The sequence below is a fragment of the Oncorhynchus keta genome, chromosome 24, assembly GCF_023373465.1.
Source record: "Oncorhynchus keta strain PuntledgeMale-10-30-2019 chromosome 24, Oket_V2, whole genome shotgun sequence".
NCBI classification, from domain to species: Eukaryota; Metazoa; Chordata; class Actinopteri; order Salmoniformes; family Salmonidae; genus Oncorhynchus; species Oncorhynchus keta.
In genome coordinates this window covers 17,710,934-17,733,736 of record NC_068444.1, presented here as the reverse complement: position 1 = coordinate 17,733,736, position 22,803 = coordinate 17,710,934, and the positions used below count along the sequence as shown (strand labels likewise).

At 42.9% G+C, this 22,803-nt stretch overlaps 1 protein-coding gene across 1 annotated transcript in view; it reads left to right on the top strand.

Annotated features, from left to right (window-relative positions):
- LOC118374670 (uncharacterized) overlaps window positions 1-22,803 on the top strand; it is a 72,152-nt gene that overhangs the window by 6,532 nt on the left and 42,817 nt on the right. The window contains 1 exon segment of the mRNA XM_052477906.1: window positions 21,754-21,819. Coding sequence (XP_052333866.1) covers window positions 21,754-21,819 — 66 coding nt within the window.

Here is a 22,803-nt window from a genome sequence, read left to right as displayed (position 1 = left end):
ACAGATCAATCTTTCCCTTTCCCTCCTGAGCAACCAGTAAACATTTGCCTGTTCAAGTTTATTTTTCATGTCCTCTGCATCCATTTAGCTGTCGACATTGCATTTAGCTGTCGACATTGCTGTGATCGGAGTTTGTTATAACCAATTTGTTGATGTGATTATGATAGGCCATATTGATCATATGCATGCAGTGCTTATGTTTCCTGTAAAGAGAGCAAGGGTTGAGGGGAATGTTTTTCCTAAACACATTTGGAATTTCTGGTAACAGAACTTTTCAGTTAAACAAGAAAGAAACTATATGACTGAAATTAAGTTGCAGCTTCAGCACAGACAGCGGAACAAACACTTGCTTCACTATGGTGCTTTTTTGCTGCAGTAGGGTGGAGAGCTAGACAACGTGCGCTTGTCACACAGGAACTCCCAATCATTTATTTTGTGACCATCGGTCTTAATTAGGGTTGCACATTTTGGGGAATATTCAGAGGTGGAAACTTTACGTGGGAATATATTGGAATTAACGGAAATATGTGCAAATTAATATGAATGCAATTTAAATGTAGATGTTTTTTGCTTTGGACATATTTACTATATCAAATGGAGACAAAACATTAAACCTTTTTACCTTATCATAAGTAGACATAATTGCAAATTGATTAAATCCTTCCAATTGAAAAAAACAAACAATTCACTTACGAATTGAACTTTAATTGAGTTGGCTCTTCACATGGGATGATTTCATTGAACATAAAAAGAAAGGGAATATAGAATGATCCATCACATCTCCCAAAAACATTTTCAAGGCTGTGGTTGTCTTCCTCTCAGGCTTCCATGTCTTCTCCCTGGACCTCAATGTCCACCTCTTGAACATCAGACTCTGAGGCCTCATCTTCACTGTCACTTTCCAACCATGATGAGGATGGCTCATTGTCAGGCTCAAAAAGCCTCAAATTTGCCTGGATGGCCACACATTTTTCAACCCTTGTATTGGTCAGCCTGTTGTGTGCTTTGGTGTGTGTTCCCAAACATGGACCAGTTGCGCTCTGAGGTGGCTGATGTTGGTGGGATTTGGAGGATGATGGAGGCAACAGGGGAAAGACCCTCAGATCCACAAAGTCACTTCCACCAGGTGGCTGATGAGATATCTTGGCATGACTGCCATATTGCGTCGCCATCCCAAAGCCCTTGCTTGGAAGTGTACTTCGCCAGACTGCCAAGAACCTTGCCCTCATCCAGGCCAAGGTGCGAGACACGATAGTGATAACACCATAGGCCTTGTTGATCTCTGCACCAGACAGGATGCTCTTGCCAGCATACTTGGGGTCCAACATGTACGCTGCAGCATGTTTGTGCTTCAGGCAGAAGTCTTCATGCTTTTTATGTATTTCAGAACTGCAGTTTCCACTGCTTGGAGCGACAGTGAAGTGGGCAGGGCAGTATGGATTTCTTCTCTTACATCTGCAAGCAGTCTGAACATCAGACAGGATGGCATTGTCTCCATCAATCTGTGCAATTGCTACTGCTATAGGTTTCAGGCTGCTTACGACTCTCTCCCAAAATGCATCATCCAGGAGGATCCCCTTGACGGGGCTGTCCATATCGGCAGACTGTGATATGGCAATTTCTTGGAGGGACTCCTTCCCCTCCAGAAGACTGTCAAACATGATGACAACCACCCAAGGGTTGTTGCTGGGCAGCTTCAATGTGGTGCTCTTTTTCTTTTCACTTTTCGTGATGAGGTAAATTGTTGCTGTAACTTGATCACCCTTCACATACCTTACCATTTCCTTGGCTCTCTTGTAAGAGTGTATCCATTGTTTTCAGTGCCATTATGTCCTTGAGGAGCAGATTCAATGCATGAGCATCACAGCCAATGGGTGTGAGAGTAGGACACCTCCACTTTACACCAAGCAGCCTTCATGTTCGCAGCATTGTCTGTCACCAGTGCAAATACCTTCTGTGGTCCAAGGTCATTGATGACTGCCTTCAGCCCATCTGCAATGTAGAGTCCGGTGTGTCTGTTGTCCCTTGTCTGTGCTCTTGTAGAATAATGGTTGAGGGGTGGAAATGATGTTGTTAGTTACTTCCTTGCATATGAACAATTGACCACCATCAGAGATGATTGCAATACAGTCTGCTTTCTCTATGATTTGCTTGACCTTCACTTGAATTCTGCATCCAGCAAATTAGTAGACAAAGCATGTCTGGTTGGAGGGGTGTATGCTGGGTGAAGAACATTCAGAAATTTCTTCCAATACACATTTCCTGTGAGCATCAGAGGTGGATCAGTTGCATACACAACTCGAGCAAGACATTCATCAGCATTTCTCTGACTACGTTCCTCCATTGAGTCAAAAACTTCTGATTCCAGGAAGACCATGAGCTGTTGCTGTCGATAAGGTGTCTGATTCATCATTTTCACCTCGAATAGAAGTAGAGTGACCTTTGTCAGAGGTTGCTTGTTGTGAACGCTGAGGGAACTTTATGCACTTGGCCAGAGGATTCTGCATCTTTGTTGTGTTTTTCACATGATTTGGCTCAATATTTGCAAATATAGACATCTTTTCCTTCTACATTAGCTGCAGTGAAATGTCTCCACACATCAGATAGTGCCCATGCCATATTCCTGTAAATATTAGAAAATCATTAGAAAAAAACAGCCCAAATACAATTCCATATACAGAAAAATAGTTAAGCAGTGAGATTGAACAACTCCTTTGTAAGAAGTGTTTTTTAAATTAAACATGTATGGAAATGAGTGAATTAACACTCCTCAGTTAGCAGGCTCAAGCAAGCTGAAACCCATATGGTAGCAAAAACTAACTAGCAGAAATGATTTTAACACACTTAGGCTGCTATTTACTAGTTAATCATGAATGTCATATATTCACCCCACCCAGTATTGTAATCAAATTTTACCATAAAGCATGTAGTCCTTGGCTCAGACAGTGTAGTAGTGTGGGCTCAATAGCATCTCATTAGTGTGCAAGATCTTGAGAATCAGCTGTACATGTGATGGAATAATGCACTCTGCATGCAGAGGGTTGCAATTCCATTGAATTGGGGAAAGTTTAACCAAAATATGCCACAAGACCTAGAATTGCCTTATGTGTATCCCACAAAAAAATTCACTGTTATAAGCTAACTTTTTTTTGATGAATGTAAGCAAATTTACAGACACATTTCCGACCCTTTGCAACCCTAGTCTTTATTATTTTATCAAATAGTGTGCTTAAAGCATCAGACAAGCTCAGTGCATATGTAGTGGATTTTATTCAAACACAGGGTGTGTTTGTCTGTATATAGAAAAATACTGTCAACCAATTTTGTTGTCTGACATCTCTAATAAATATGAATGTTTGGGCTAATACATGTGTATTAGCTACACGATTAGGCTGTTTTCGGGTCAGAGAAATATAGCATAGGCTAGCCCTGTGTACTTGGCTATAGTCTGCTCTGATTCTGATGCATTAAGCCTTGCTCTAGCATTTCCATTGTGCTGTGCAGTCGGGGCTCCTCAGAGGAAGGTGAGGGCCATCCTCAGTGAATTTCTTAATTAAAATAGTAAAACATTTAAAAAAGGGATCCTATTTAGATAAAAACTATACTAAATATAATCACGTCACCAAATAACTGATTAAAACACACTTTTGCACAGAAGCTCTACAGTAGCCTCAACAGCACTCTGTAGGGTAGCACCATGGTGTTGTCGGAGGACAGCTAGCATCCGTCCTCTGGGGTACATTGACTTCAAAACAAAACATAAAAGGCTCATGTTTCTCACCCCCTTCCATAGACTTGCACAGTAATTATGACAACTTCCAGAGGACGTCCTCCAGCCTCTTGCCGCATGGACTGACATGTTGTCACCCAATTAAAGGATCGGGTAATTAATCTAGTACTGAAAGCATAAACTACAGCTAGCTAACGAGCTAGCACTGCAGTGCACAACATGGTGAGTAGTTGCCTCAAAGAGAGAGAGAAACAATAATTTTTTAACAAATTAATTTCTTCCAAAATGAAGAAGAATTTGTATTTCTTTCAGTTTCATTTACTTAGCTAGAAAATGCAGCTAGCTAGTTTAGCCTATTTAAACACCCTGCTCAAACACAGATTGCTATGTTAGCTTGCTGGCCATGACTTTCCAACACGGCACTAACTCTTCCAAGTCAAGGGAAGCTTTTGTTATTACTACTTTATTGCCACCAGGCCCGTCGGTGTAACTTCTTAATGACTGTACACTAACGTTACTGCATGATTGTAGCGGGTTTACTTAAGCAATAAGGCCCGATGAGATGAAGTATATGTCCAATATACAACTGCTGATGTTATGCGCTACGCCACGCCGAGTGCCTGGATACAGACCTTGGCCGTGGTATATTCGCCATATACCACAAACCCCAAAGGTGACTTAATGATGTCATAAACTGGTTACCAATGTAATTAGAGCAGTAAAACTAAATGTTTTGTCATACCTGTGGTATACCGTCTGATATACCATGACTTTCAGCCAATCAGAATTCAGGGCTCAAACCACCCAGTTTATAATAATGCGTTAGTTCTATTAGCTATGTTCACTATGACGTTACTTTAGCTGATATGGTGACAACGATGTAGGCTGTGTGTAGCAGTGATATGGTTTGGCTTGGAAAGTTTTTTTCAGCTTGTCACATACAGCTGATGTATTGTGCCTTGAAGTCCACAATCGAAGGGAAGAGAAGGAATACAATGTGGCTGTTACTGAATGTCAATGTCTGTCACCTCATTTGTCTTTCGACCTGTGTGCACCTACGCTGTAAACTTTCATTCATAGGCTAGGTCGTAGCAACCTCATGAAAGTTTGAGTATCGTAGTAGCCTAAACCTATCAATGTTACATTGAACTGGGTGAATGGAATATGAATGACAGTCATCCAACATGCTGTAATAGAAATAAGACAAAGCTCATGAAGGGAAGCGACACTGACCACCGGTGCTGTGTGTGTGTGCAAGATCAGCCTCACTGCTACATGTGATCATATGATGACGCTTACATCATATTATAAACATGCACTTCTGTTTTAAGCCTTAAAATACCTTTTAAACTGATTTATTGTTGTGATGACCGGCCTCAGACCCTAACTTGTGTTTTAGTTATGCTGATTCCTTTCTGTGGATCTACGCTGAAGGAGAGACGCTCCCCGATTAGGGGAGATCACCGCTGTGATGCTCACTGTGAAGGCTGCTTAGAGGAGACTAAATGTCAGCCATAACCCTATACTGTCTGGAGTATAGAACAGTGATTGGGAGAGGGGGAGCATGGTACACTGCCCCTAACCGAGAGGAGAGGAAGTACCTTGATGATGAAATGTTTGCATACTATTAACATTTGGAGAGAGAGAGAGACGTAACAACGTCATGCACTGAGGCACATTTTTTTTTTCCCTGCTCAAACTGGGGTGTAAGAAGATCTTAGAGCCTTAATATCACTGCTTAGAAATTGCCAGAGTTTTGAAGTAGGCTAGGGAGCGTGCCCTCAAAGTCCCTTATTTTTCTTTAATGAATAGGATTTTGATTCACAGGCTACTGAATCAATTGACTTAAAATAGAAGTGACTCTAGTCCTGCTATAGCTGCTATTGTGTCAGATATGTAGGCTGTTTTCTTTTGATGAGTCCGTCATCTCTATTCACTCTTCCCCCATCATAAACGTCAGAGCTGACCCATGCACGCACACTCACAGGAATATAACGGTCCAGTATCATCAGTCAGATTTTGATTTCTGTCAATTCAGCAAGAAACTCTCAAACGTCCTTATCTACATACGTACATACATGCATGCATGCATGCATGCATGCATGCAGTGGGGAGAACAAGTATATGATACACCGCCGATTTAGCAGGTTTTCCTACTTACAAAGCATGTAGAGGTCTGTCATTTTTATCATAGGTACACTTCAACTGTGAGACACGGAATCTAAAACAAAAATCCAGATAATCACATTGTATGATTTAGTAATTAATTTGTATTTTATTGTATGACAAGTATTTGATACATCAGAAAAGCAGAACTTAATTTTTGGTAAAGAAACCTTTGTTTGCAATTACAGAGATCATATGTTTCCTGTAGTTCTTGACCAGGTTTGCACACACTGCAGCAGGGATTTTTGCCCACTCCTCCATACAGACCTTCTCCAGATCCTTCAGGTTTCGGTGCCGTCGCTGGGCAATACGGACTTTCAGCTCCCTCCAAAGATGTTCTATTGGGTTCAGGTCCGGAGACTGGCTAGGCCACTCCAGGACCTTGAGATGCTTCTTACGGAGCCACGCTTTAGTTGCCCTGACTGTGTGTTTCGGGCTGTTGTCATGCTGGAAGACCCAGCCACAACCCATCTTCAATGCTCTTACTGAGGGAAGGAGGTTGTTAGCCAAGATCTTGTGATACATGGCCCCATCCATCCTCTTCTCAATACGGTGCAGTCGTCCTGTCCCCTTTGCAGAAAAGCATCCCCAAAGAATGTTTCCACCTCCATGCTTCACTGTTGGGATGGTGTTCTTGGGGTAGTACTCATGCTTCTTCTTCCTCCAAACACGGCGAGTGGAGTTTAGACCAAAAAGCTCTATTTGTCTCATCAGACCACATGACCTTCTCCCATTCCTCCTCTGGATCATCCAAATGGTCATTGGCAAACTTCAGATGGGCCTGGACATGCGCTGGCTTGAGCAGGGGGACCTTGCGTGCGCTGCAGGATTTTAATCCATGACGGCGTAGTGTGTTACTAATGGTTTTCTTTGAGACTGTGGTCCCAGCTCTCTTCAGGTCATTGACCAGGTCCTGCCGTGTAGTTCTGGGCTGATCCCTCACCTTTCTCATGATCATTGATTTCCCTACGTGGTGAGATCTTGCATGGAGCCCCAGACCGAGGGTGATTAACCGTCATTTTGAACTTCCATTTCCTAATAATTGCGCCAACAGTTGTTGCCTTCTCACCAAGCTGCTTGCCAATTGTCCTGTCGTCAATCCCAGGCTTGTGCAGGTGTACAATTTTATCCCTGATGTCCTTACACAGCTCTCTAGTCTTGGCCATTGTGGCGAGGTTGGAGTCTGTTTGAGTGTGTGGACAGGTGTATTTTATACAGATAACGAGTGGAGAACAGGAGGGCTTCTTAACCTCTTGCGTCGAGCCATCCCAGATCCGGTATCGTGACTACAGCCTCAAGCTCATTACCATAACGCAACGTTAACTATTCAGGAAAATCGCAAATGAAATGAAATTAATCTATTTGCTCTCAAGCTTAGCCTTCTGTTAACAACACTGTCATCTCAGATTTTCAAAATATGCTTCTCAACCATTGCAAAACAATCATTTGTGTAACAGTATTGATAGCTAACGTAGCATTTAGCGTAGCATTTAGCGTTAGCATTCAGCAGGCAACATTTACACAAAAAAACATAAAAGCATTCAAATAAAATCATTTACCTTTGAAGAACTTCAGATGTTTTCAATGAGGAGACTCTCAGATGGCAAATGTTCAGTTTTTCCTGAAAGATGATTTGTTTAGGACAAAACGCTCCGTTTTCTGCGTCATGTTTAGCTACGAAAAAAAACCTGTATCCAGGATTGTGTAAATCTATCCGCAAGCTCATTAGCTTAACACAACGTTAACTATTCATGAAAATCGCAAATGAAATGAAATTAATCTATTTGCTCTCAAGCTTAGCCAACACTCATCTCAGATTTTCAAAATATGCTTCTCAACCTTTGCAAAACAAGCATTTGTGTAACAGTGTTGATGGCTAACGTACCATTTAGCGTTAGCAGTCAGCATGCAACATTTTCCACAACCATAAAAGCATTCAAATAAAATCATTTACCTTTGAAGAACTTCAGATGTTTTCAATGAGGAGACTCAGTTTTTGTTCAGTTTTTACAAAAAAATATTATTTGTGTCGACTAATCGCTCCGTTTTGTTCATCGAGTTTGGGTAAGGGGAAAAAAAATCAGTCATTAAAACACAAACTTTTTTCCAAATTAACTCCATAATATCGACAAACATGGCAAACCGATGTTTAGAATAAATCCTCAAGTTGTTTTTTCACATATCTATCGACGATAAAATCCATCGTGGCATTTTACTTTCTGTTCTGAAGAAATGGAACGCGCATGGACCTACAGATTACGCACACAGGACACCGGGCGGGACACCAGGTAAATGTAGTCTCTTATGGTCAATCTTCCAATGATATGCCTGCAAACACGTCACAATGCTGCAGACACCTCGGGAATAGACAGAAAGCGTGGGCTAATTCCTGGCGCATTCACAGCCATATAAGGAGACATTGGAACACAGCGCCTTCAGAATCTGGGGCATTTCCTGTATGAAACTTCATCTTGGTTTCACCTGTTGCATTAGTTCTGGGGGACTCACAGATAATATCTTTGCAGTTTTGGAGACGTCAGAGTTGTGTCTTTCCAAGGCTGTCAATTCCATGCATAGTCGAGCATCTTTTCGTGACAAAATATTGCGCTTAAAACGGGCATGTCTTTTTATCCAATAATGACACAGCGCCCCCATAGGTTAAAGAAAAACTAACAGATCTGTGAGAGCCGGAATTCTTACTGGTTGGTAGGTGATCAAATGCTTATGTCATGCAATAAAATGCTAATAAATTACTTAAAAATCCTACAATGTGATTTTCTGGATTTTTGTTTTAGATTCCATCTTGAAGTGTAACTATGATAACAATTACAGACCTCTACATGCTTTGTAAGTAGGAAACACTGCCGATTTTAGCAGGTTATCAAATACTTGTTCTCCCCACTGCATACATACATACATACATACATACAGTTGAAGTCAGAAGTTTACATGCACTTAGTCATTAACCTGTTTTTCAATCACTCCACAAATTTCTTGTTTGCAAACTATAGTTTTGACAAGTCGGTTAGGACATCTATTTTGTGCATGACAAGTAATTTTTCCAACAATTGTTTATAGACAGATAATTTAACTTATAATTCACTGTATCACAATTCCAGTGGGTCAGAAGTGTACATACACTAAGTGGACTGTGCCTTTTACACAGCTTGGAAAATTCCAGAAAATGATGTCATGGCTTTTGATAGGCTAATTGACATAATTTGAGTCAATTTGTAGACCTCCACAAGTCTGGTTTATCCTTGGGTGCAATTTCCAAATGCCTGAAGGTACCACGTTCATCGGTACAAACAATAGTACGCAAGTATAAACACCATGGGACCACGTAGCCGTCATACCGCTCAGGAAGGAGACGTGTTCTGTCTCCTAGAGATGAACATACTTGGGTGAGAAAAGTGCACATCAATCCCAGAACAACAGCAAAGGACCTTGTGAAGATGCTGGAGGAAACCGGTATAAAAGTATCTACAGTGCCTTAGATACTTAATAATTTTGCACGCCCAATTTTTCAGTTTTTGATTTGTTAAAAAAGCTTGAAATATCCAATAAATGTCGTTCCACTTCATGATTGTGTCCCACTTGTTGTTGATTCTTCACAAAAAAATACAGTTTTATATCTTTATGTTTGAAGCCTGAAATGTGGCAAAAGGTCGCAAAGTTCAAGGGGGCCGAATACTTTCGCAAGGCACTGTATATCCACAGTAAAACGAGTCCTATATCGACAACCTGAAAGGCCGCTCAGTAAGGAAGAAGCCACTGCTCCAAAACCACCATTAAAAAAAAAGCCAGACTACAGTTTGCAACTGCACATGGGGACAAATATCGTTCTTTTTGAAGAAATGTCCTCTGGTCTGATGAAACAAAAATAGAACTGTTTGGCCATAATGACCATTGTTATATTTGGAGGAAAAGCGGGAGGCTTGCAAGCTGAAGAACACCATCCCATCCATGAAACACGAGGGTGGCAGCATCATGTTGTGGGGGTGTTTTGCTGCAGGAGGGACTGGTGCACTTGTTCTTATAGGCACTTTAGTTTTGTCAGTGTAACAGTATAGCTTCCGTCCCTCTCCTCGCTCCTCCCTGGGCTCGAACCAGAAATGCAACAACGACAGCCACCCCCGAAGCAGCGTTACCCATGCAGAGCAAGGGAAACAAACACAGGCCCAGAGTGAGTGACGTTTGAGAAGTTATTAGCGCACGCTAACTAGCCAGCCATTTCACTTCGGTTACACCAGCCTCATCTCGGGAGTTGATAGTCTTGAAGTCATAAACAGCACAATGCTCGACGCACAACGAAGAGCTGCTGGCAAAACGCACGAAAGTGCTGTTTGAATGAATGTTTACGCGCCTGCTTCTGCCTACCACTGCTCAGTCAGATACTTAGATACTTGTATGCTTGTATGCTCAGTCAGATTATACGCAACGCAGGACACGCTAGATATGTAGTAATATCATCAACCACGTGTAGTTAACTAGTGATTATGATTGTTTTTTTATAAGAAAAGTTTAATGCTAGCTAGCAACTTAACTTGGCTTACTGCATTTGCGTAACAGGCAGTCTCCTAGTGGAGTGCAACAAGAGGCAGGTCGTTATTGCGTTGGACTAGTTAACTGTAAGGTTGCAAGATTGGATCCCCTGTGCTGACAAGGTGAAAATCTGTCATTCTGCCCCTGAAGGAGGCAGTTAACCCACCGTTCCTAGGCCGTCATTGAAAATAAGAATGTGTTCTTAACTGACTTGCCTAGTTAAATAAAGGTGTAAAAAAATAAAATAAAAAAACGGCAAAATCGGCGTCCAGAAATACCGATTTCCAATTGTTATGAAAACTTGAAATCGTCCCTAATTAATCGGCCATTCCGATTTCAATCGGTCGACCTCTTCTCTCAACCTCTTCCTTAACTACTTATCTGATGAATATGTAACTGTAGGCATAATGTTCAGAACCCTAGTCTTATCAACACTGTATGTCTTTCATTAGGCTTCATGCCCAAAGTAGTTGATAGCATCCTATACCGTGACAGCCTGTACATCCTGTCCATTTTAAGATCACTTAACCATTATTATACTTTCTTTATTAGTAGTTAGCTTACAGTAGTGGTCCAGTCTTTTAGATTAGGATCAAGTTGCTCCCATGACACTCATCCAAGGTCAGATTCTAGGTTTCCTTAAATAGTTAAGATTAAGATTTGGGGATGTTAAACTGATCCTAGAGCTGTACCTAAGGGGAATTACTACCCAGAGCTTTACTAAAATAGGATTTCAGGAGTTAAGTGCTTCTGGGAGGGGAGAGGGTGTTGCTCCAAATCTCTTCTTCATCCTCAGCCCTGATTGGTTAGAGATATAGGTAGGAGAATGGAGATTGAGTGGTGAACTCAGTGTAGCTGCATGGTAACAACAGACAGTTGTGCTGCAGCTGGTTCCTCATAGTAGAAAGAAGCTTAACTGTTTTCATGCAGTCCTACAGTATAGCTTATATGAGGAGCTCATATAACATTTAGTTAGACTACGTGCGTGATCTTTTACACATAACCGCCTTTTGGGATGTAGGAGAGGTGGTCTCAGTTCAGATGCTCTTAAAGGAAAACTCCACCCAAAAACTATTTTGCTCTTTGTTTTCATCAGTCCATTGTTGATATAGTCCCAACATGTTTTGCACGTCAACAGTCCTGTTTTCAAGCTGTATGCCTTTCAAAATACAGGCGGTATGATGTGATGTATTTTGCATCATATCGGCTGTGTTTTTGAAAGTTCTATATCTTGAAAACTTGAACACTGACATGCAAAACATGTTGTGACTATATCAACAATGCACTGATGAAACAGAGTAAAATAGTTTTTGGGTGTAAGTGTGCTGTAGTTTGCACGATACTACATGTAGAGTCTGTTTGTGACAGCAGTCTGACATCCCCCAGCGGAGTGGTCCCCAAAACACATTACGCCGAATGAATGGCAGATCACCATTGTGTGTGTGGTCCGTTACGAAACACGACACTGGAGACGGGGCACAAAGCCAATGGAAATGGAAGGATCCAGTGTTTTTGTTGTTTTTTTGTTTAAAAAATGTAATGGTAGGGCAACTTTCTTTGTTATACTCTGATACTAGCCTGAATCTTTTCACGATTGGCCTTAATAGATTTTCTCTCTCATTGGTTTAGTAGTGTAGCCAAGCCTAATGGTTATCGAATCATTAAGTCTTTGTTCCACACTTCTTTACCTTGCACCTTGTTACTGCCATGTCTACAGGCTATAGGCTAGCGCCAGAAGCATATCTCTACTCTGTAGGCCTATTCTTCTCTAAATTCTGTCGGCCTATATACAGTGGGGCAAGAAAGTATTCAGTCAGCCACCAATTGTGTAAGTTCTCCCACTTAAAGATGAGAGGCCTGTAATTTTCATCATAGGTACACTTCAACTATGACAGACAAAATTAGAAAAAAAAATCCAGAAAATCACATTGTAGGATTTTTTATGAATTTATTTGCAAATTATGGTGCAAAATAAGTATTTGGTCACCTACAAACAAGCAAGATTTCTGGCTCTCACAGACCTGTAAACTTCTTCTTTAAGAGGCTCCTCTGTCCTCCACTCGTTACCTGTATTAACGGCACCTGTTTGAACTTGTTATCAGTATAAAAGACACCTGTCCACAACTTCAAACAGTCACACTCCAAACTCTACTATGGCCAAGACCAAAGAGCTGTCAAAGGACACCAGAAACAAAATTGTAGACCTGCACCAGGCTGGGAAGACTGAATCTGCAATCGGTAAGCATCTTGGTTTGAAGAAATCAACTGTGGGAGCAATTATTAGGAAATGGAAGACATACAAGACCACTGATAATCTCCCTCGATCTGGGGCTCCATGCAAGATCTCACCCCGTGTGGTCAAAATGATCACAAGAACGGTGAGCAAAAATCCCAGAACCACATGGAGGACCTAGTGAATGATCAGAGAGCTAGGACCAAAGTAACAAAGCCTACCATCAGTAACACACTACACCGCCAGGGACTCAAATCCTGCAGTGCCAGACGTGTCCCCTTGCTTAAGCCAGTACATGTCCAGGCCCGTCTGAAGTTTGCTAGAGAGCATTTGGATGACCCAGAAGAAGATTGGGAGAATGTCATATGGTCAGATGAAACCAAAACAGAACTTTTTGGTAAAAACTCAACTCGTCGTGTTTGGAGGACAACGAATGCTGAGTTGCATCCAAAGAACACCATACCTACTGTGAAGCATGGGGGGTGGAAACATCATGCTTTGGGGCTGTTTTCTGCAAAGGGACCAGGACGACTGATCCGTGTAAAGGAAAGAATGAATGGGGCCATGTATCGTGAGATTTTGAGTGAAAACCTCCTTCCATCAGCAAGGGCATTGAAGATGAAACGTGGCTGGGTCTTTCAGCATGACAATGATCCCAAACACACCACCCTGGCAACGGAGTGGCTTCGTAAGAAGCATTTCAAGGTCCTGGAGTGACCTAGCCAGTCTCCAGATCTCAACCCCATAGACAATCTTTGGAGGGAGTTGAAGTCTGTGTTGCCCAGCAACAGCCCCAAAACAACACTGCTCTAGAGGAGATCTGCATGGAGGAATGGGCCAAAATACCAGCAACAGTGTGTGAAAACCTTGTGAAGACTTACAGAAAACGTTTGACGTCTGTCATTGCCAACAAAGGGTATATAACAAAGTATTGAGAAACTTTTGTTATTGACCAAATACTTATTTTCCACAATAATTTGCAAATAAATTAATTGAAACCCCTACAATGTGATTTTCTGGATTTTATTTTCTTATTTTGTCTGTCATAGTTGAAGTGTACCTATGATAAATTACAGGCCTCTCTCATCTTGTTAAGTGGGAGAACTTGCACAATTGGTGGCTGACTAAATACTTTTTTGCCCCACTGTATCTGCTTATCCACAGCAGCCTCATTCATTTCTTCAATCATTGAATGGGTTAGGACTAGAGGTTTCAGGTGGTCAAAGTCCCAACTCACATGTCACTGGTTTACTGCTTGCTTCCTATATTGGCTAGCATGCTTTTTCAATCAATCAAATTTTATTTATATAGCCCTTCGTACATCAGCTGATATCTAAGTGCTGTACAGAAACTCAGCCTAAAACCCCAAACCGAAGCAATGCAGGTGTAGAAGCACGGTGGCTAGGAAAAACTCCCTAGAAAGGCCAAAACCTAGGAAGAAACCTAGAGAGGAACCAGGCTATGTGGGGTGGCCAGTCCTCTTCTGGCTGTGCCGGGTGGAGATTATAACAGAACATGGCCAAGATGTTCAAATGTTCATAAATGACCAGCATGGTTAAATAATAGTAAGGCAGAACAGTTGAAACAACTGGAGCAGCAGCATGGCCAGGTGGACTGGGGACAGCAAGGAGCCATCATGTCAGGTAGTCCTGGGGCATGGTCCTAGGGCTCAGGTCCTCCGAGAGAGAGAAAGAAGGAGAGAATTATAGAACGCACACTTAGATTCACACAGGACACCGAATAGGACAGGAGAATTACTCCAGATATAACAAACTGACCCTAGCCCCCCCGACACAAACTACTGCAGCATAAATACTGGAGGCTGAGACAGGAGGGGTCAGGAGACACTGTGGCCCCATCTGAGGACACCCCCGGACAGGGCCAAACAGGAAGGATATAACCCCACCCACTTTGCCAAAGCACAGCCCCCACACCACTAGAGGGATATCTTCAACAACCAACTTACCATCCTGAGACAAGGCTGAGTATAGCCCACAAAGATCTCCGCCACGGCACAACCCAAGGGGGTGGCGCCAACCCAGACAGGATGACCACAACAGTGAATCAACCCACTCAGGTGACGCACCCCCTGCAGGGACGGCATGAGAGAGCCCCAGTAAGCCAGTGACTCAGCCCCTGTAATGGGGTTAGAGGCAGAGAATCCCAGTGGAAAGAGGGGAACTGGCCAGGCAGAGACAGCAAGGGCGGTTCGTTGCTCCAGAGCCTTTCCGTTCACCTTCCCACTCCTGGGCCAGACTACACTCAATCATATGACCCACTGAAGAGATGAGTCTTCAGTAAAGACTTAAAGGTTGAGACAGAGTTTGCGTCTCTGACATGGGTAGGCAGACCGTTCCATAAAAATGGAGCTCTATAGGAGAAAGCACTGCCTCCAGCTGTTTGCTTAGAAATTCTAGGGACAATTAGGAGGCCTGCGTCTTGTGACCGTAGCGTACGTGTAGGTATGTACGGCAGGACCAAATCAGAGAGATGGGTAGGAGCAAGCCCATGTAATGCTTTGTAGGTTAGCAGTAAAACCTTGAAATCAGCCCTTGCTTTGACAGAAAGCCAGTGTAGAGAGGCTAGCACTGGAGTAATATGATCCATTTTTTTGGTTCTAGTCAGGATTCTAGCAGCTGTATTTAGCACTAACTGAAGTTTATTTAGTGCTTTATCCGGGTAGCCGGAAAGTAGAACATTGCAGTAGTCTAACCTAGAAGTGACAAAAGCATGGATTAATTTTTCTGCATCATTTTTGGACAGAAAGTTTCTGATTTTTGCAATATTACGTAGATGGAAAAAAGCTGTCCTCGAAATGGTCTTGATATGTTCTTCAAAAGAGAGATCGGGGTCCAGAGTAACGCCGAGGTCCTTCAGTTTTATTTGAGACGACTGTACAACCATTAAGATTAATTGTCAGATTCAACAGAAGATCTCTTTGTTTCTTGGGACCTAGAACAAGCATCTCTGTTTTGTCCGAGTTTAATAGTAGAAAGTTTGCAGCCATCCACTTCCTTATGTCTGAAACACATGCTTCTAGCGAGGGCAATTCACCATGTTTCATTGAAATGTACAGCTGTGTGTCATCCGCATAGCAGTGGAAGTTAACATTATGTTTTCGAATAACATCCCCAAGAGGTAAAATGTATAGTGAAAACAATAGTGGTCCTAAAACAGAACCTTGAGGAACACCGAAATGTACAGTTGATTTGTCAGAGGACAAACCATTCACAGAGACAAACTGATATCTTTCCGACAGATAAGACCTAAACCAGGCCAGAACATGTCCGTGTAGACCAATTTGGGTTTCCAATCTCTCCAAAAGAATGTGGTGATCGATGGTATCAAAAGCAGCACTAAGGTCTAGGAGCACGAGGACAGATGCAGAGCCTCGGTCCGATGCCATTAAAATGTAATTTACCACCTTCACAAGTGCCGTCTCAGTGCTTTGATGGGGTCTAAAACCAGACTGAAGCATTTCGTATACATTGTTTGTCTTCAGGAAGGCAGTGAGTTGCTGCGCAACAGCCTTTTCTAAATTTTTGGAGAGGAATGGAAGATTCGATATAGGCCGATAGTTTTTTTATATTTTCTGGGTCAAGGTTTGGCTTTTTCAAGAGAGGCTTTATTACTGCCACTTTTAGTGAGTTTGGTACACATCCAGTGGATAGAGAGCCGTTTATTATGTTCAACATAGGAGGGCCAAGCACAGGAAGCAGCTCTTTCAGTAGTTTAGTTGGAATAGGGTCCAGTATGCAGCTTGAAGGTTTAGAGGCCATGATTATTTTCATCATTGTGTCAAGAGATGTAGTACTAAAACACTTGAGCGTCTCTCTTGATCCTAGGTCCTGGCAGAGTTGTGCAGACTCAGGACAACTGAGGTTTGGAGGAATACGCAGGTTTAAAGAGGAGTCCGTAATTTGCTTTCTAATAATTTAGAAGAAGAAGTTCATGAATTTATCACTGCTAAAGTGAAAGTCATCCTCTCTTGGGGAATGCTGCTTTTTAGTTAGCTTTGCGACAGTATCAAATAGGAATTTCGGATTGTTCTTATTTTCCTCAATTAAGTTAGAAAAATAGGATGATCGAGCAGCAGTAAGGGCTCTTCGGTACTGCACGGTACCCTCTTTCCAAGCTAGTCGGAAGACTTCCAGTTTGGTGTGGCGCCACTTCCGTTCCAATTTTCTGGAAGCCTGCTTCAGAGCTCAGGTATTTTCTGTGTACCAGGGAGCTAGTTTCTTATGATAAATGTTTTTAGTTTTTAGGGGTGCAACTGCATCTAGGGTATTGCGCAAGGTTAAATCGAGATCCTCAGTTAGGTGGTTAACTGATTTTTGTCCTCTGGCGTCCTTGGGTAGGCAGAGGGAGTCTGGAAGGGCATCAAGGAATCTTTGTGTTGTCTGTGAATTTATAGCACGACTTTTGATGGTCCTTGGTTGGGGTCTGAGCAGATTATTTGTTGCAATTGCAAACGTAATAAAATGGTGGTCCCGATAGTCCAGGATTATGAGGAAAAACATTAAGATCGACAACATTTATTCCATGGGACAAAACTAAGTCCAGCGTATGACTGTGACAGTGAGTGGGTCCAGAGACATGTTGGACAAAACCCACTGAGTCGATGATGGCTCCGAAAGCCTTTTGGAGTGGGTCTGTGGACTTTTCCATGTGAATATTAAAGTCACCAAAGATTAGAATATTATCTGCTATGACTACAAGGTCCGATAGGAATTCAGGGAACTCATTGAGAAACGCTGTATATGGCCCAGGAGGCCTGTAAACAGTAGCTATAAAAAGTGATTGAGTCGGCTGCATAGATTTCATGACTAGAAGCTCAAAAGACGAAAACGTCATTTTTTTTTTTTTGTAAATTGAAATTTGCTATCGTAAATGTTAGCAACACCTCCACCTTTGCGGGATGCACGGGGGATATGGTCACTAGTGTAGCAAGGAGGTGAGGCCTCATTGAAAACAGTAAATTCATCAGGCTTAAGCCATGTTTCAGTCAGGCCAATCACATCAAGATTATGATCAGTGATTAGTTCATTGACTATAATTGCCTTTGAAGTAAGGGATCTAACATTAAGTAGCCCTATTTTGAGATGTGAGGTATCATGATCTCCTTCAGTAATGACAGGAATGGAGGTGGTCTTTATCCTAGTCAGATTGCTAAGGTGAACACCGCCATGTTTAGTTTTGCCCAACCTAGGTCGAGGCACAGACACGGTCTCAATGGTGATAGCTGAGCTGACTACACTGACTGTGCTAGTGGCAGACTCCACTATGCTGGCAGGCTGGCTAACAGCCTGCTGCCTGGCCTGCACCCTATTTCATTGTGGAGCTAAAGGAGTTAGAGCCCTGTCTATGTTGGTAGATAAGATGAGAGCACCCCTCCAGCTAGGATGGAGTCCGTCACTCCTCAGCAGGTCAGGCTTGGTCCTGTTTGTGGGCGAGTCCCAGAAAGAGGGCCAGTTATCTACAAATTCTATCTTTTGGGAGGGGCAGAAAACAGTTTTCAACCAGCGATTGAGTTGTGAGACTCTGCTGTAGAGCTCATCACTCCCCCTAACTGGGAGGGGGCCAGAGACTCTGCTGTAGAGCTCATCACTCCCCCTAACTGGGAGGGGGCCAGAGACTCTGCTGTAGAGCTCATCACTCCCCCTAACTGGGAGGGGGCCAGAGACTCTGCTGTAGAGCTCATCACTCCCCCTAACTGGGAGGGGGCCAGAGACTCTGCTGTAGAGCTCATCACTCCCCTAACTGGGAGGGGGCCAGAGACTCTGCTGTAGAGCTCATCACTCCCCCTAACTGGGAGGGGGCCAGAGACTCTGCTGTAGAGCTCATAACTGGGAGGGGGCCAGAGACTCTGCTGTAGAGCTCATCACTCCCCTAACTGGGAGGGGGCCAGAGACTCTGCTGTAGAGCTCATCACTCCCCTAACTGGGAGGGGGCCAGAGACTCTGCTGTAGAGCTCATCACTCCCCCTAACTGGGAGGGGGCCAGAGACTCTGCTGTAGAGCTCATCACTCCCCTAACTGGGAGGGGGCCAGAGACTCTGCTGTAGAGCTCATCACTCCCCTAACTGGGAGGGGGCCAGAGACTCTGCTGTAGAGCTCATCACTCCCCTAACTGGGAGGGGGCCAGAGACTCTGCTGTAGAGCTCATCACTCCCCCTAACTGGGAGGGGGCCAGAGACTCTGCTGTAGAGCTCATCACTCCCCCTAACTGGGAGGGGGCCAGAGACTCTGCTGTAGAGCTCATCACTCCCCCTAACTGGGAGGGGGCCAGAGACTCTGCTGTAGAGCTCATCACTCCCCCTAACTGGGAGGGGGCCAGAGACAAGGTGGTGTTGCATTGTAATTTCTGAAAATTGCCATATGTTGTGGAACACGGCAGTGTGGTGATTGGCTGTGATATTCACCTATTGATTTTTTTCCCGCCACCCGGAACCGCGTTTTGTTGTCAAACTAATGACGCTGATTACTGGTTGAAGAAGAGAATTGGGTTGGTGACTTGGATTGTCGGTTTGTTCTGCTCGTAGATACTTTTAGTAGGAGTTTTTTTAAAAGGGAGTAACAACATGTTGTGTTAGTTTGTGTCCTGGCAGTATTTTCTGGGAAAGTAACTTGTGCAAAGTGTTTAGCCCAAGTAACACTTCCTATGTAAATAAGCAAATTACAACATTTTGATTTTAGTAGAGTGGACTACTACTTAGTAGTACTACTTACAACATTACTACTTACAACATAGGCTATGTCAATGTAACTACTCTGTCCTTGATTTTGCCATTGTACCAAAACAACAATGGTATTCTGCGTTTAAGGGTTTTGAAACTGTGGTGAGGTTGTGTGGTTGAGGACAAACTGCTGTCAAGTGGAGGGATGTTGCCTTTGACCTCTTTACCGGATCAATGGGATTAACCATGTAGTTTAGGATGTAATGCATTGACCTGTTCATGGCTGCTTGGATACTTATCATATTATGTTTTGTAGTGAATGGTGCTCAGCCCAGTGAGACGAGTGAACGACCTCCAGCTGTGGCTTTGGCAGTTGAGAAGAGGGTCTTGTGTTCAAGTATATAGCCTAGCATGCTAATTGTGTGTCTGTCAGGGCTGGCACAATAATTGTGTAACCAACAATTATGGATAAGAAACTTGAGCAATATCTTTGTTGTTGTCATAATTTTTCATATATTCATTTTCGGGGTTAACACTTTTTGTTATCCCAGTACATCTTTTTAATTTTTACACGAAGAGGGTAGGCTAAGGGATCAGGAGGGATCAGGAGGAAATACTTAATTTTCTGAAATTCCAAGCTTTCAATACCAGTACTTTTTGAGACCAAAGCTGTGTTGTATTCATTAGGCTAAGTATGTCGTAGCAAATTTTTGGGAAGATTCATTGCCAGCTCAAAAAAAATGTTCACCAAAAATGTCAGTTATGACAATCGTTTCCCAATATTACACACTTGTCACAGCCCGTGTGTGTGGCAGCTTCATTAAATAGTACCCGCAAAACACCAGTCTCAACGTCAACAGTGAAGAGGCAGGGTTTTAAGTGATGGCTAGGCTAAGTGTCTATTCTTTTGCCCATCTTAATCTTTTCTTTTTGTTGGCCAGTCTGAGATATGGCTTTTACTTTGCAACTGTCTAGAAGGCCAGCATCCCGGAGTCGCCTCTTCACTGTTGACGTTGACTGGTGTTCTGCGGGTACTATTTAATGAAGCTGCCAGTTGAGGACTTGTGAGGTGTCTGTTTTTCAAACTAGACACTAATGTACTTGTCTTCTTGCTCAGTTGTGCACAGGGGCCTCCCACTTCTTTTTCTATTCTGGTTAGAGTGAAGGGAGTAGTACACAGCGATGTACGAGATTTCTCAGAACAATAATAGACTGAGTTTCCGAAGAAAGTGCTTTGTTTCTGGCCATCATGAGCCCATAATCAAACCCACACGTGCTGATACTCCAGAGACTCAACTAGTCTAAAGAAGGCCAGTTTTATTTCTTCTTTATCAGAACAACAGTTTTCAGCTGTGCTAACATAATTGCAAAAGGGTTTTCTGATGTTCAATTAGCCTTTTAAAATTATAAACTTGGATTAGCTAACAAAACAGGCCATTGGAACACAGGAGCGATGGTTGCTGATAATGGGCCTCTGTACGCCAATGTAGATATTCCATTACAAACCTGCCGTTTCCAGCAATGTCCACAATGTCTACACTGTATTTCTGATCAATTTGATGAGGGGGGCTTCAAGATAAAATTGGAAGTCCGTAGCGTTGTGGAGAATTAGGTTAGCTAGGCCTATATAGGAAGGATTGGTGTTTGATCACTGAGAATGTCAAAGAATCCCAGGAATTGCCATTTTGGAGAAAAGCAAAAAAAAATTGAATGACCCTTCAAATCCGAAATAATACTTTTGTTACATTTTGTTAGCTCAGCTGGTTAGCTAGCGCTGTCTCGTTGACCTCGAAGCATTGCGAATGCTAGCTAGCCACTTAATTTGAGAAAACATTTTATATTAACTAAGTTAACAAGTTTATGAGTATGACTCCCATCTGCTGTCGACATCAGGATACGATTTGAGAGCACTAGTTAGCACCAAAACGTGGTTATATAGCTTTGACTGCATGCTGACAGGGAATTCGGAGCCATTCAGAGGCTAGCTACACCAGCTTCCTGTGAAGCAATTGTAATGACAGTCCACCACAACATGCCCAAGAGTATCCTGATTAGCAAGGGGTAGTCTGTTTTAATTTCATTGCGTATTAGAAACACAGTTTGGGATCATTGTGAAGGGAATTCGCCAGTGGTTGAATGGGGAACTGGGCTTCCCAGGAGAATATTGTCTGCGGTTGCAACAGTAACCAAGGGGGGCGGGGCTTAGCAAAGGTTCAATTGTGCCATTTGGCAGAAGACTAGGGCCTATGTACGTACATTTCCAGTGAATGCAACGGGATGCATAGGCTTACATCTTCAGAGAAACTCTAGGCTACATGTTTTTGGGCCTCCAATGGATACAAATTCCACAACACTTCTGGAATGTTCTGTATATTCATGGAATGCGTTGTTCTGTTTCCACAGGCTTTGAGAGCATTCTAGAAGGGTTGTTTGGGTCGAGGTTGGTGGAGGACCTAACGTTATTTAAAGGTGAGTCCGTATGTTGCACTGACACACCAACCAACATAATTTAGGTTTTAATTAGCAGAAGTTATGTCCCTCCCATTCATAACCACAAATCATTGATCCAAGACTCCTGAACTGAAGCCTGCGTTGATTTTGTTAACAAAATCAAACATATCAAGAGGTGCAGGGAAGTCGGAGTTTGGAGCCGATGTAAAAGCATGTATGGTTCGTTTAGGCATTATTTGGGGTTTTGACAACTTCTTTTTGAGAGCTGTAAACAACTAAACGGGACTACAATACCATTTGTTTTGGTTTTAAGGAAAAGTACAATAGGATCCATACCAAGAAAATGATGAAAGTCAGTGGGGTTACAATATAAACATGTGAGTTCAGCTAAAACTAAAGCTAGAACTCTCATGGCTCCATTCAATTTGTCATAATCACACCGGCAGACCAATTCAGATTTTCATTCCACTAATTGGTCTTCTTTTTTGGGAAAAATAGTACTAGTACTGCAAGAATGCTCAACAAACCATATAACTCAAACATGTTACCAATTTGAATTAAATGAAGGACCTATTCTTCATTTCTATATTTTTGTTGTTGTTGATTTGTACCCCTTTTTCTCCCCAATTTCGTGGTATCCAATTGTTAGTAGCTACTATCTTGCTACAACTCTCGTACGGCTCGGGAGAGACGAAGGTTGAAAGTCATGCATCCTCCGATACACAACCCAACCAAGCCGCACTGCTTCTTAACACAGTGTGCATCCAACCCGGTAGCCAGCCGCACCAATGTGTTGGAGGAAACACCTGGCAACCTTGGTTAGCACGCACTGCGCCCGGCCCGCCACGGGAGTCGCTGGTGCGTCGCCCCACGGACCTCCCGGGCGCGGCCGGGTTACGACAGAGCCTGGGCGCGAACCCAGAGTCTCTGGTGGCACAGCTGGCGCTGCAGTACAGCGCCCTTAACCACTGTGCCACCCGGGAGGCCCTTAATTTCTATACT